General features: G+C 39.3%; 1 protein-coding gene across 1 annotated transcript in view; it reads left to right on the top strand.

The window, feature by feature from the left end:
• The window catches only part of SPEN (spen family transcriptional repressor), an 89050-nt gene that overhangs the window by 61948 nt on the left and 12090 nt on the right, over positions 1 to 15012 (top strand). Inside the window, exons 6-10 of the mRNA XM_081086480.1 lie at positions 1415 to 1566; positions 6727 to 6852; positions 7202 to 7315; positions 9674 to 9787; positions 11265 to 11365. Of these exons, the coding sequence (XP_080942606.1) occupies positions 1415 to 1566; positions 6727 to 6852; positions 7202 to 7315; positions 9674 to 9787; positions 11265 to 11365 (607 nt within the window). The remainder of the gene's footprint in view (positions 1 to 1414; positions 1567 to 6726; positions 6853 to 7201; positions 7316 to 9673; positions 9788 to 11264; positions 11366 to 15012) is intronic.

The raw sequence follows: 15012 nt of genomic DNA, 5'->3' as shown, positions 1-15012 counted from the left end.
TTTGAGTTTTGAATTTTAAGGTAAACATCGCTCATTTTCTTATTTATTTTATTTAATTAAGAGGAAAAATAATATTCCTGAAAAGAATGTTATTTGTGTATTAAAACAGGCACAGAGGTGTTAGAGTGAATAATGTAAAATGTGCATAATTTTGTGATAAAACACTAATTCAGAGGAATATTATCTTTTCAAAGGAATTCTAGGTTATGTCTTCATGTTCCCACTTCTCTGCTAGTTTTGAGATACTGCCCTAAGTTATACTGGGTTAAGAGCAGTTCTTATTTAACACATTTGGAATTATATTTAGAATGTCATCTATTCTTAAGGAACTGACATAATTAGTGAGGATCTTATGTAAGTAGTGAGGATCTAATTTAGGGTCATTATTGAGAGCTGACTAACTCCAAGTGGTGAGGCTAGCTCGAGATTTATACAGTAAAATACCATTTTATCTAAAACATTTACCTAAAGCCAGGATGTAATTGGGTTTTAATCACCTTCCCGTAAAGATTTTGAGAAGTTTGGTTAATTTCAAGCATAGGAAAGCTGAAGCTACCTTTTCAAGATAGGACAACATGAAACACCTGTTTAATGGGATGTGGAAAGCAATCAAATTTGAGTATAGAGACTTGGTTGGAATTCTGCTGTTGGATGATTTGTCATAAATGTTTTGTATTGAAATGTATGGAGCTGATTTCTTCTTTAGGTCAAGGGCCTCTTGGAATTGGACATTAAACAAGGGCTTTTGATCATAAGAAATAGAAACTTGAAGAGTCATTTAGTCTTTTTCTAGTTGTCATTGAGGTCTGTACAACACCAAAAGAAGATATTTCATAAGTGTTGTTTCAGTCCGTTATCATGCAATTATTATTTTTGTATCTAAAATTTGCTTCATTGAGACAGGAATTTGGGTTGTGTTGATTATGATTAGTAGGACAAATGTAAAATCTTAAGTATTTCATAAAATGTTGAAAGTAAATTAAGTAATGAAGCTGGACTGATTTCAGTTGAGTTTTATGTATAGTTTATACTCCACGTTGAGAGCCTGCAACATAATTTTGGAACTTAAGATTAGGCTAAAATAATTACCATTTTTCTGGGGTTTAAAATATATTTCTGTGCTAAGTGATTATTTTTTCAACAAATCAACTTGCAGATTGAAATTCTGTCCACTTTCCTATTTTAAAAATCAAAGTGTTACTTCCCCCTACTTTTGGGACAAGTTCATTAGCCTTTGTATTCTTCTTTTGCTATTTCTGAAGGTGTGTATATTTTTTCAGATTGTATGAGTACTCAAGCCCAATGTTTCAGAGATTTACTTTCTTAAATGTAGTTTTTCCCCTATGATATATAAATATAAATACACATCAAAACACTCTCTTCTCTTTTTACTCTGCCCCCATCCCACTTATAGAAACAGAAAGTGAAAATGAATTTCGCCCTTTGGATGAAAGGATAGATGAATTTCATCCCAAAGCAACAAGAACCCTCTTTATTGGCAACCTTGAAAAAACCACTACTTACCATGATCTTCGAAACATCTTCCAGCGCTTTGGTGAAATTGTGGTATGTTACTTTTTACAATAAAAACAGTTTTAGGTCTTTTTCATAAGACAAAGCAAAGTTACAGATTATATTTGGAAAGATGATATTTAGATGGTGTAATGAATGTTTTTTTAATTTGTCCTATGTGTTTTTAACTCTCGCTAAAACATGATCTTGCAAAACCCTTTGGAGAGTATTTATGTGTGTATGTAAAAATGCATAATGTATATTTGTCTTTATTTTGTTTACATATATATTTTCCTACCCAGTTTTTCTGTCTTCCTTTTCCTATTGGGTGCTGTTTCAGTGCCATCTCTAGTCCTGTGGATTGAAAGGGAAATCTGGAAGAGAACATATATTTGTGAGAAAGAAGCAGCAGACTCGTGTGTGACTGTTGTTACCACGGTGCTCATCAGAAAGCACCTTGGGGATTACTAGAACATGGATATCATGCTGGAAGCTCAGTTCTATTTTGAAATTTTAATTAGAATCACTTTTTATATTAGGCAAGTCATACTTAGGTTTAGGAGTAGAAGGGTTTTTCTGTTCCCTATGGCTCAAAACTTGAGTCAGTTTATAGTGAAAATAGTTTGGCCTGACTGGAGTGGCTCATTGGTTGAACATTGACCCATGAACCAGGAAGTCATGGTTTGATTTGGTTTGACTTCCTGTCAGGGCACATTCCTGGGTTTCAGGCTTGATCCTCGGTGTGGGGCGTGCAGGAGGCAGCTGATCAACGATTCTCTGTCAACGTTAATGTTTCTATTTCTCTTTCCCTCTGCCTTCCTCTCTCTGAAATCAATAAAAACCTATTAAAAATTTTTGACTACTCAAAACATAGTTTGGTTACAGCTCTTAGGATATACTGTTTTTTGTTTTAATTTCATTAAAAAATTTTTTTAAAATCTTTTATTGAAAGTATTACATATGTCCCTTTTTTTCCCCATTGACCCCTTATATGGGGATGTACTGTTTTGTGATAGAAAAAATAGGGAAGTTACTTCTTGATTTTTTAGATTTTCTTTATATATATTAACTAGGGGCCCGGTGCACGAAATTCGTGTACTGGGGGGGGGGGGGGAGTGTCCCTCAGCCCAGCCTGCCCCCTCTCACATACTGGGAGCCCTCAGGCGTTGACCCCCATCACCCTCCGATCGCCTGATCGGCCCCTTGCCCAGGCCTGACGCCTCCGCCAGAGGTGTCAGGCTTGGACAGGGGACTCCCATCTCCCCCCGATCACTGGCTCTGGCCCCCGCCCAGGCCTGAGGCCTCTGGCCCAGGAATCATGCCTGGGCAGGGGACCCCCATCTCCCTCCTATCGCTTGCTCCACCCCCCGCCCAAGCCTGACGCCTCTGACCCAGGCTTCAGGCCTGGGCAAGGGGACCATCATATCCCCCCAATCCCCGGCTCCGCCCCCCACCCAGGCCTGATGCCTCAGCCAGAGGAGTTGACCCTCATCACCCTCCGATCACCAATCACCGGATCGGCCCCTTGACCATGCCTGAGGCCTCCGGCAGAGGTGTCAGGCCTGGGCAGGGGACCCCCAGCTCCCCGAGGTTGCAGGCTCCGCCCCTGCCCAGGCCTAATGCCTCTGGCCTAGGCGTCCGGCCCAGGCAGCGGGGACCTGCAGTGGCAGCGGGGGGCGCCGCGATCGTGGGCTTCGCTTTAGGTCCAGGCAAGGGACCCCTAGCTCCTGGGACTGCCAGCTTCGACCGTGCCCAGCTCCCATCGCTGGCTCCACCCCTACTTCCTGCTATCACTGGCCAGGGCGGCAAAGGCGCCTGATTCTCCGATCATGGCTGGGGGGCAGGGCAAAGGCGGCCCCAGGGCCGCCTTTGCCCTGCCCCCCAGCTCTTAGCTCCCCCCTGGGTTTCAGATCACTGTCAGTGGCAGGGGGCTTCTTCCTGCTTTCCCTTTCGCCTCCCTGCATTGTGCCTACATATGCAAGTTAGCCGCCATCTTGTTGGCAGTTAACTGCCAATCTTAGTTGGCAGTTAACTGCCAATCTTAGTTGGCAGTTAATTTGCATATAGCCCTGATTTGCCAATGAAAACGGTATCGCCGTACGCCAATTACCATTTTTCTCTTTTATTAGTGTAGATAACAAAAAAGTTGCCCTAGTATATTTGTACTATATTTAAAAATGTTACAGGTAGGAATAGCTCTTACTAATCTTTCAGATGTGTGTGTGTCCTTTTGTTTGTCTATCCATCTATCTTGTATACCACCAATTTTTAACCTTTTTCATCTCATGGAACCCATAAACTAATTATTAAAATTCTGCGGCACACAAAAAAAATAGGTGTAATTTTGATTCATTCACATTAGACGACTATTGAATTAGCTGTTGTCATTTTTTTATTTGACAATCTAAAGGAAAAGAGGTCAGTGCCCCTCACTAAATAGGCAGGTATTGCATGTTTTAAAAATCCTTATGGCAGCCCTGGCCAGTGTGGCTCACTTGGTTAAGCATCCTCCCAATGTACCAGAAGGTCATTTCAATTCCTGGTAAGGGCATATGTTTGGGTCATGGGATTGAGACCTAGTAGGGGCATGCTGGAGGCAGAATCGATGTTTCTCTCTCTCTCTCTCTCTCTCTCTCCCCCCCTCCCCCTCCCTCCCTCCCGCTCTCTCTCAAATCAATAAAAACATATAAAAAAATTCTTGCAGCCCACCAGTTGTGCTTCTTGTTAACACACCAATTGAAAATCACTATTATACACTAATGCGCTAAACAGAAGATCCATTCATTCATTCATTCATTTATTTTCTTCACCCGAAGATATTTTTTCCATTGATTCCTAGAGAGAGTGTAAGGGAGATAGGAGAGGGAGGGAGGGAGAGAAACATCAATGTGAGAGATCTATCAATTGGCTGCCTCCTGAGGGGGCAACTGAGGTACATACCCTTGACTGGGAATGAAACCCACGATTCTTCTGTTCACAGGCCAATGTTCTAACCACTGAGCAAATAGGCCGGGGGGGAGGGGGGGCCCTTTTTATAAGTACCGCGCGCTAACCGATTGCGCCACTGGAGCTCCGAGGGGGGCCCTTTTTAAATGATATAATCTAGTCCCGTGACTAAAACATTATTTGTGTCTATGGCTGATGTAAAACCTCATTTTACTGGGGGTGGGGCAAGAGAATGAAGTGGTTGGTAGAAAGTAAAGAAAAAGCAGAGATAATATATTTAGAGAAATATACCAGCAAAATATTCGTCTTACTCTCTTTTTAAGTTATTTTGATTTTTAAAGTTCTTTTATTTTTTTATGTGTGTAGTGGTGTACTCTAATTCTAGTTATATTGCCTACCTAGATGAGTGACTTGGAGTTCACATTACTATCTGAACTTCAGCTTTTTCTGCCTTGGCATTCATGAGTTTATGAATTGATAAAGCTTTCAGATATACTTTTATTCAAATGTCACTGCTACTTTAAATTTTGGAGGGGTATAAAAAGTTTTATTTGGACACATGGGCACATGTTTATCACCAAGGTTGCTAAAATTAGAATACTTGTGTTTGAGAGCTATGCTTCTCACTAAGGTGGACATATCAGTATTCTTTTTGGAAACCATAGTCTCATCATGTTTGCAGTTGCTCATGGTTATCACTATTTTAATGAAACACAAACTTTGGGGAAATAGTCTGATAACAGATTATGCTATAGCCAGAAAGAACCTGGTAGTTAGTGAGTCTACCCACCATATTCTTTGGAGATTGTTTCTCTTCAGTAGAGTTATCCTGGGTTATTGCATTCTACTTAATAGTGAAAATCAAAGTGATTGCTTACCATTACTTACAACAATTTTGAGTATAAATTATTGGTTTTTTTAAAGGACCCATCATACAGCTTTTAAATACATTCATTTTGCCATTTCAGATTTTGATTATTGACTTGTGATCCTTAAGGAGGCTTAGATAATCATAATACTTACTCTGCAATATATGGTCCAGGTGATTATTGTTTAAGTCAATGTTTTGCCCTCCAAGTGTCTGGTGTCTCTGGACCATTCTCCTGTGTAAGCTAGGTTCTTTTTCACCACTTCCTCCAGGCAGCATCAGTCTGAGTGGGGCTACAGGATTTGAGCATTCCAAAGAGATGGTGGTGTTCCTTCATAGAGTTTTTCTTTAACCCAGGGATAGTGTTTTTGATGCATTTTCACAAAGTAGTTTGGGTATTGATATATCAATTCATATTGGATATGAGAGATCATTACCATATTTATCAAATCACCAGTCTTGGTTCAGTGAGATACACTGATAGAAGAATGAGTCTTCTATTTTAGAATTGCATATTGTAAATCACTTTTGAAAACTTGATTTCTTTGTTATTTTTACTCTTCTCAAATATTATTAATATTATTTTAGCTTTTATTTTAATTTATTCCATCACCATTTATTCCCTCTGTGCCCTCATTCACCTCCATCACCTCTCCGCCTCCTCATCCCACAATTATCACCTGTTGTCCATGTCCTTGAGTTCACTCTCTTTTTATTTTTTCCTTTTTTGCTCAATTCCTCCACCCAACCCCAACATAGATAGTATTTCTATTTATTCATAAAATATATCTTTATTGATTTTTAGAGAGGAAGGGAGAGATAAAAACATCAGTGATGAGAGAGAATCATTGATCTGCTCCCTCCTGCATGCCCCCCACTGGATCAAGCCCACAACCAAGGCATGTGCTCTTGACCAGAATCGAACCTGGGACCCTTCAGGCCACAGGCTGACACTCTATCCACTGAGCCAAACCAGCCAGGGCCAGATAGTATATTTTAAATGGCCTGTTTCTAGTAAGTCCTTCAGATATTGCAGAATTATTTTTTAGGTTTTCATAAAATAGGCTGCCTTTTCTTTACTATCATACATTTTTCTTAAAATAGGTATTATAAATTTCAAATTTTGAGTTGTAGTGCAGTTGCTCTTCTGCAGAGAGTTTCATGAGAACGATTTCATGGTTTGTGATTACAAATGCTGTTATATAGGTTTTTACACTAATTTACAGTTTCATGAAGATGTACAATTTTATCTAAGAAAATTATTTTTGGGACTATGACTATTTTGAGAAATATATACCTCATATGGACTTTATGAGGTTTATTTTTATTTATTTTCTTGTTGAAAATAAATTTCTGATTACTTTTTTGTATCATTAAGTGGTATCCATTGGCCTTTTCAGGATATTGATATTAAAAAAGTTAATGGAGTTCCTCAGTATGCATTTTTGCAATACTGTGATATTGCCAGCGTTTGTAAGGCTATTAAGAAGATGGATGGGGAATACCTTGGAAATAACCGCCTTAAGGTAAAGAAATTTGCATAAATTATTGTACTGTTATGATTTTTAAGATTTGGAGGGTTTGGTTTTGTTTTGTTTGCATATGTCTCATTATTAAGTTTTCAGTAATATAGTTAGATAACCTAAAGGTGGTACATTTCTGCATTCTCATTCTGTTATACTATAATCTAAAGTAAAGACTTGCTTATTTAGGCAGTATTGCTTTTTTTTAAAAAGTTTTTACTTGATATAACCCAATGGTTTTCCACTTGAGATGTTGGTTTGACGAGATTCCTACAGAAGACAGGTTTTCTCAGAATTCGGTAGTTGAATAATTGGTGACTTTACTGACAGAAATTTCGCCTTTTATATTCAGCTGGGTTTTGGAAAGAGCATGCCTACAAACTGCGTGTGGTTAGATGGGCTTTCTGCAAATGTGTCGGATCAATATTTAACACGACATTTCTGCCGATATGGGCCTGTGATAAAGGTAGGTGGGAGGTTTTGGTATGTAGTTTAAAGCTACTTCTGACTCTCTTTTCTGGATATTCTGTCCTTTCAGTCTCAATTTCTAGTGCCAACTTTTTCTTTTCTTTAATAACTCATACAATAAAATTCTCTTTTCTAAAAATTGGCCTAGAAGGGCAGCTCATCTATATTAGCTTATGATATGAATATTTTGAAAACTATTTTGAACCAGCTGAGCTAATTAATTTTGAAATTAATGTACACAATACTGTTAAATAGAATGTTTATTAGAGATTTTTATAATTTTATCTCACAGTAAAATTAGACAGTCTTTTTTTTAAAATATATTTTTATTGATTTCAGAAAGGAAGGGAAGGGAGAGAGAGCTAGAAACATCAATGATGAGAATCATTGATTGGCTGCCTCCTGCACGCCCCCCACTAGGAATCAAGCCCACAACCTGGGCATGTGCCCTAATCAAGAATCAAACCCAGGAAAAAAAAAAAAAAGAATCAAACCCAGGACCCTTCAGTCTACAGGCTAATGCTCTATCTACTGAGCTAAACAGGCTAGGGCATTTTTTTTTTTTTAATGTATATTTTTATTGATTTCAGAGAGGAATGGAGAGAGAAATGTCAGTGAAGAGAGAATCATTGATCGACTGCCTTCTGCATGATCCACACTGGGGATTGAGCCCACAACCTGGAATTGAACCGTGACTTCCTGGTTCATAGGTCAATGGTCAACCATTGAGCCACGCCAGCTGGGCAAAATTAGACAGTCTTATTACATAACTAGAGGCTTGAGGCATGAAATTCATGAACGGGTAGTGTTCCTAGGCCTGGCCAGCGATGAGGGCCAAATGGGGCCTTCTTTCCCCTGGCTTCTGGCCGGGGCCTTCCTTTGTTCTGTGCTACCCCCTGGTGGTCAGCGCATGTCATAGCGAGTGGTTGAACTCTTGGTCAGTTAAACTCCTGAGGGGACAATTTGCATATTAGCCTTTTATTATAGAGGATTGTTCATGTTCACACTAATATGTAATTAGTCTTGATTTTTTTTAATGATGATGACTTTTTAAAAAAATATATATTTCTTCATTGATTTCAGAGAGGAAGGAAGAGGGAGAGATAGAAACATCAGTGATAAGAGGGAATCATTGACCAGCTGCCTCCTGCACGCCCCCAACTAGGGATCGAGCCCACAGCCTGGGCATGTGCCCTTGCCGGAATCGAACCTGGGACCCTTCAGTCCGCAGGCCATAGCTCCATCCACTGAGCCAAACGGGCTAGGGCTAATGATGACTTTATCAAGACAGTTACACAACAGAATATTCATCTAATCAATGTTTATGTAACAGATCCACAAATAAAACAGGAAAATGATCTCTGGCCCCATTCCATTATGTAAAGGTAAAGCTTTTAAAAAAGCAGATTTACACTGTGGTGGACATGTTGCATAATTTTGACATTTCTTTAAATGTAGCTTTTGTTGATTGGAGAAATACACGTTAAAGACTGCTAGTGTAAATAAAAATCCAATAGCTTTAAGATGGTAGTGCCACTTACAACTAAGAGTCACTAACCTTTTTTGTTGATCCAATACTCTTCACATTTTTTTCTCTCTGCCAAGAGTATTGATTTTTTTTTTTTTTTTTTTTTTTAGCTAAAACTAGAATGCTTACTTAAATGTAGCAGGTTCTCAAATAACATCGTTTTGTTCCGTGTCATTTCATTATAGTGTTGATGAGATGCTGTTGGAACTTAACTCTTGTTTATAGCAGTTAGCCTGTGGTAAAATTGGTTTTATTATATGTCATTTTACTTAAAGTCACAGAACCTATCAATGATGTTAAAGTGGGCAGTATTCAGTCAATGTGAAAAATAAAGTAAAATACAGAAAAACAAAATAACGCATAATATACCTCAAGCCACAGTAGCCATGATTCTAAACAGTCCTTACACATTTTATTGTTTTCACTACAATATGCATAATCAGGAAAAGCCTGAAATTTTTTCTAGAATAAAATGTATATAAGTAGCCCTAGCCAGTTTGGCTCAGTGGGTAGAGCTTCAGCCTGTTGACTGAAGGGTCCCGGGTTCAATTCCGGTCAAGGACATGTATCTTAGTTGCAGGCTTGATCCCCATGCACGAGGCAGCCAATCGATGTGTCTCTTTCTGTCTCTCCCACTCCACTCTCTCTAAAAATCTGGAAAAATATCATTGAGTGAGGATTAATAAAAATAAAATAAGTAAATAAATAAAATGTATGTAAGTATATTTTATCTTGACAGTGTCCTTATGACTTAGCAGTTTGTTTGGGACTGATACTGTGCCTAGTGGATGAGGCTCTTACTTTTTTGTTGTGTGTTTTTTGTTACAGGTGGTGTTTGACCGCTTAAAAGGCATGGCCCTGATTATCTACAATGAAATTGAATATGCACAGGCAGCTGTAAAAGAGACCAAGGGGAGGAAAATTGGTGGGAATAAAATTAAGGTATGTAGAGTAAAGGTAAACAGAAGCAAAACAAAGTCATATTCAGATCTTGCCCTTTTTTTGGTTTAAATGTCTTCTTTTTATTGATTTCAGAGAGAGGAAGGGAGAGGAAGAGATAGAAACATCAGTGATGAGAGAGAATCATTGATGATGGGTTAGATTGAAATAAGTCTTTTCCAAATAATATATCAATTTAAAACAAAAGGTATTGATGATGGATATTATATGCTTTTTAGTGACTCTGAGGCCCAGCTCTGATTGCTGGATTTAGTTGTTCTGATTATTTAATTGACAACCTAGAATCCTGCTAGGTATCATTTCAGTTTTCCATTTTGCTTATCCCATTCCTTCTAGAACCTTATAGGGTCTAACTAGCCCCTCAAATCCATATAACAAGTAATTTATTTATAATTCTTTTTTTAAAAAATATATTTTTATTGATTTCAGAGAGGAAGGGAGAGGGGAGAGAGAGATAGAAGCATCAATGATGAAAGAGAATCATTGATCGGCTGCCTTCTGCACTGGGATCGAGCTAGCAACCCCTGGCATGTGCCCTTGACTGGAATTGAACCTGGGACCCTTCAGTCCACAGACTGACGCTCTATCCACTGAGCCAAACCAGCTAAGGCGAATCCTATAATTTTTTATCAAGGTTTTTTAAAAAAATACATATTTTATTGATTTTTTACTGGGCGGAAGGGAGAGGGATAGAGAGTTAGAAACATCAATGAGAAAGAAACATCGATCAGCTGCCTCCTGCACACCCCCCCACTGGGTATGTGCCCGCAACCAAGGTACATGCCCTTGACTGGAATTGAACCTGGGATCCTTGAGTCCACAGGCCGACGCTCTATCCACTGAGCTAAACTGGTTAGGGCCCATAGTTTATGTTCTTACTATGGTTCCAGCAAATTTATGCACAACAGAGATTGCTGGATTTAGTTGTTCTGATTATTTAATTGACAACTTAGAATCCTGCTAGGTATCATTTCAGTTTTCCATTTTGCTTATCCCACTCCTTCTAGAACCTTATAATTCCTTTTTTTTTTTTTATAATATATTTTCATTGATTTCAGAGAGGAAGGGAGAGGGGAGAGAGAGAGAGGGAGAGAGAGAAACATCAGCGATGAAAGAGAATTATTGATCGGCTGCCTTCTGCACTGGGATCGAGCTAGCAAACCCCGGCATGTGCCCTTGACTGGAATCGAACCTGGCACCCTTCAGTCCACAGGCTGACGCTCTATCCTCTGAGCCAAACCAGCTAAGGCGAATCCTATAATTTTTTAGTAGAATTTGAGAGAGATTTCAGAGTAACAAAATACAGTTTGTTATGAGGGTTATTTCACTTCATTTAGAAAGATTGCTCTTTCTTGAAATAGTCTTGAGGACTATTTTGGGAAGAATTAAAAAATTTGGTAACTTTTCATTTTTTAAATCTGAAACTTGCAGATATACCTGCTATTCTTTTTTCTTTAAGGTGGATTTTGCAAATCGGGAAAGTCAGCTGGCATTTTACCACTGTATGGAAAAATCTGGTCAAGATATCAGAGACTTTTATGAAATGTTAATGGAAAGAAGGTATGTATTTTAAAATTATCAGCATAGTTTGATTTTTAAAAATTTTAGTACATAAAATTTAGATGGGATTAAATTTTATTTTTCATTTCTTATTTCTATTCTTACTCCAAAAAACCTTTTTCCTTATACAGAAACAGGTTTATTTTTATGAATCCTGTTTTCATGTGGCTCACTGGAGTTGGGTAACCTATCTGTATTTCTCACTGACTGCTCCTACATTTTGCCACATTAGTATAGATCATCTTGCTGTATAGTTTTGAATTAAATATAACAACATGTTGAAGTACATTATAAATTATTAAATGCCCTGTATATTTAGAAATGAGAACATCCAGGTTGTCAACATACATGTGCTTATACAATTAGTTAAAAAAAAAAAAACTTTCAAAAGGCTAAAGAGCTTTGTTTTAAATTCAACTCTCTTTGTTTTAAATTATTTGTGAATCAGTAATCTAAAATATGTATAAATTGCTAACTTCAGCAATGTAAAAAGTAAACCTTATTTCTCTCATTAATTTTTTCAATCAATCATGGTATGTAGTTTTTGATATTTTTTCTGCTGCTTGTAAGAACCAATACTGTTCAGAATAATTTAAGATCTCACTGTCTGAATCATGTTATTTCTGTTCGCTTAAAACTGCCCCCAAACTGATGATGATTCTTTTTTAGACTGAATATATTAAAATATCCTAACATAATGTCACCACATTCAATAGCTGATCACATTTGAAATTGGAAGCTATCATCCATATATATGATCAAACTGGTTGTCCAAACATGGCTATGAGATTAAGTCTTCTGGAATGTTACCACTAGATCTCCACCCCCATATATGTGTTAGACAAAAGGCTGTGTGTGAAAAATGTCTTTAGACATTCCAGTTCAAGTATAAAAGGCTCTTTTTTTTTTTTTTAAAATATATTTTATTGATTTTTTACAGAGAGGAAGGGAGAGAGATAGAGAGTTAGAAACATCGATGAGAGAGAAACATGGATCAGCTGCCTCCTGCACATCTCCTACTGGGGATATGCCTGCAACCCAGGTACATGCCCTTGACCGGAATCGAACCTGGGACCTTTCAGTCCGCAGGCCGATGCTCTATCCACTGAGCCAAACCGGTTTCGGCTATAAAAGGCTCTTTGACAAGATTGAGCCAAATCCTGATCAGCAGCTAAAAACCTGTTGAATACATTCTTCTTTTACTGCCTCGTCACTTCATTTTTTTTTTTTTTAATATGTATTTTATTGATTTTACAGAGAGGAAGGGAGAGGGATAGAGAGTTAGAAACACCGATGAGAGAGAAACATCAGCCGCCTCCTGCACACCCCCTACTGGGGACGTGCCCGCAACCAAGGTACATGCCCCTGACCGGAATCGAACCTGGGACCCCTCAGTCCACAGGCTGACGCTCTATCCACTGAACCAAACTGGTCAGGGCCGTCGCTTCATTTTTATTTAAATCATAGAAGGTATATATTTCTTTGAGTCATTTCCATGTGGAATATTGTGTAGTGGTCATTGAATAACTTGGAAGGTATTTCTTTTTTAAAATATATTTCTTTTGATTTCAGTGAGGAAGGGAAAGATGGAAACATCAATGATGAAAGAGAATCATTGATTGGTTGCCTCCTATATGCCCCCTACTGGGGATTGAGCCTGCAATTCTGGCATGTGCCCTGACCAGAAATCGAACCGTGACCTCCTTGTTCATAGGTTGATGCTCCACCACTGAGTTGCACCAGCCGGGCAGCTTAGAAGGTTTTTAATTCCCATCCTAGGATATGTTTTTTTATTGGTTTTGGAGAGAGAGAGAAACATTGGTGTGAGAGAGAAACATTGATTGGTTGCCTCCTGTATGTGCCCCAACCAGGGATTGAACCTGCAACCTAGGTATGTGCAACTTTTTTGGTATATGGGACAATGCTCCAATCAACTGAACCACCCAGCTGGGTCCTTAACTTGGAAAGCTTTTAAATGCAAAATGTCTCCCACAGCCAAATTCCCAAAAGTTCACCCTTCTGCATGCCCTCTACTGGGGATTGAGTCCACAACCTGGGCATATGCCCTGACCTGGAATTGAACCCATCACCTTCAGGTGCATGGGACCATGCCCAACCAACTGAGCCATACCAGCCAGGGCAAAGCTTACCCTTCTTGATGGTTTTTCACTAGTAGTTTGGAATCCACATTCCAAAAGATAAAAAATCAGCAGTCCTCCAGAACCTTACTCTCGATACAAGGCTTTTCTTTGTCAGGTGTGTGTGTGTAAGAGAGAGAGAGAGAGAGGGGAGAGAGAGTGCGCGCATAGGCACACACGTATGCATACATATGCAAGAGAATGTATGTATATGTAGAGACAGAAAAGTTTTTTTTATCCTGGCTCAGTTTGAAGTTATCATTAACTAGAGGCCCAATACATGAAAATTCATGCACTGGAGGGGGGCTCCCTCAGCCCGGCCTGCCCCCTCTCATGGTCCGAGAGCCCTCAGGGGCGGGAAGTGACCCGGAGATCAGGGGAAGGAGACACCCCCATCACACCTCTGCCTCTGCCACTGCCAGCAGCGCAAGCCTTGGCTGGCCCTGGTTACCTGAGTCTCAGGTGGCCCTGGGCAGCTGGAGGGCTGAGGGGACTGGGGGACTCTGGAGGCAGGCCTTGCTACACACCTGCTGCCCCAGTGGGGCTGAGGGGACTGGGCGCCGCCATCTTGTGGCTGTGGGTGCCGCCATCTTTGAGGACATGGCAGTCAATTAGCATAGTCCCTCCTTATTGGCTGTGGGCACCGCCATCTTTGCGACAGTGTGAGGGCCAATTAGCATATTACCTCTTTATTAGATAGGATACTTTTAAGTGCTAACAGGAATTCTTACCCATAACTGAGTGGAAAATGTTGGTGGTCTACTGGTACCTAACACATAAAAAAATCCATTAAGATCCTCTGTATGTACATTAAATAGTTTTCAAAGAACAGTATCTTGTGAGGTTGGATAATATTGTGTGGATGTTAATTTTTATTTTTTAAATATATTTTTATTGATTATAGAGAGGAAGGGAGAGGGGAGAGAGAGATGGAAACATCAATGACGAGAGAAAACCACTGATAGGCTGCCTCCTGCATGCTCCCCACTGGGCATGTGCCCTTGACCCGAGTCAAACCTGAGTCTCTTCAGTCCACCTGCTGACGCTCTATCCACTGAGCCAAACCAGCTAGGACTGGATGTTAATTTTTATATATTACTACTTAAATTCACTTATTTTACTGATTATCTGATTCCAGCTTTTTTCTTTGATTCTTACCCATGGTTATTTAATCCCTGTTGAATGGAGTTTATAGTATCTACCAAAGTAGGAAGTGGGAGGGTGTGGGACTTCACTGTGAACTAGTTTTGCCTCATTTGGTTTCAGATGGCAGTGCTTATGGAAAATTAGAAGTCAAGAAAAGTAGTCCAGAGGTGGAGGATGCTTGAGTAGAACTTAGTGGTCTTTGCTTTTGCCATAGAGTTGAAGGTAGTCATCTCACTGAATAGTTGATTCATGGAATGAAAAAAATGCTTTACCTCTAATGATAGTTTAGCTCAGGAATGCAAATGATGTCCCATTTGCATAAGGGCTTGCAGTTTAAAAGTAGTATTTCACTTATTCCCTCAA

The sequence above is a fragment of the Myotis nattereri genome, assembly GCF_964212035.1.
Source record: "Myotis nattereri genome assembly, chromosome: 3".
Lineage (NCBI taxonomy): Eukaryota > Metazoa > Chordata > Mammalia > Chiroptera > Vespertilionidae > Myotis > Myotis nattereri.
The sequence above is the reverse complement of the archived record's forward strand: the minus strand, read 5'-3'. Positions and strand labels throughout refer to the sequence as shown.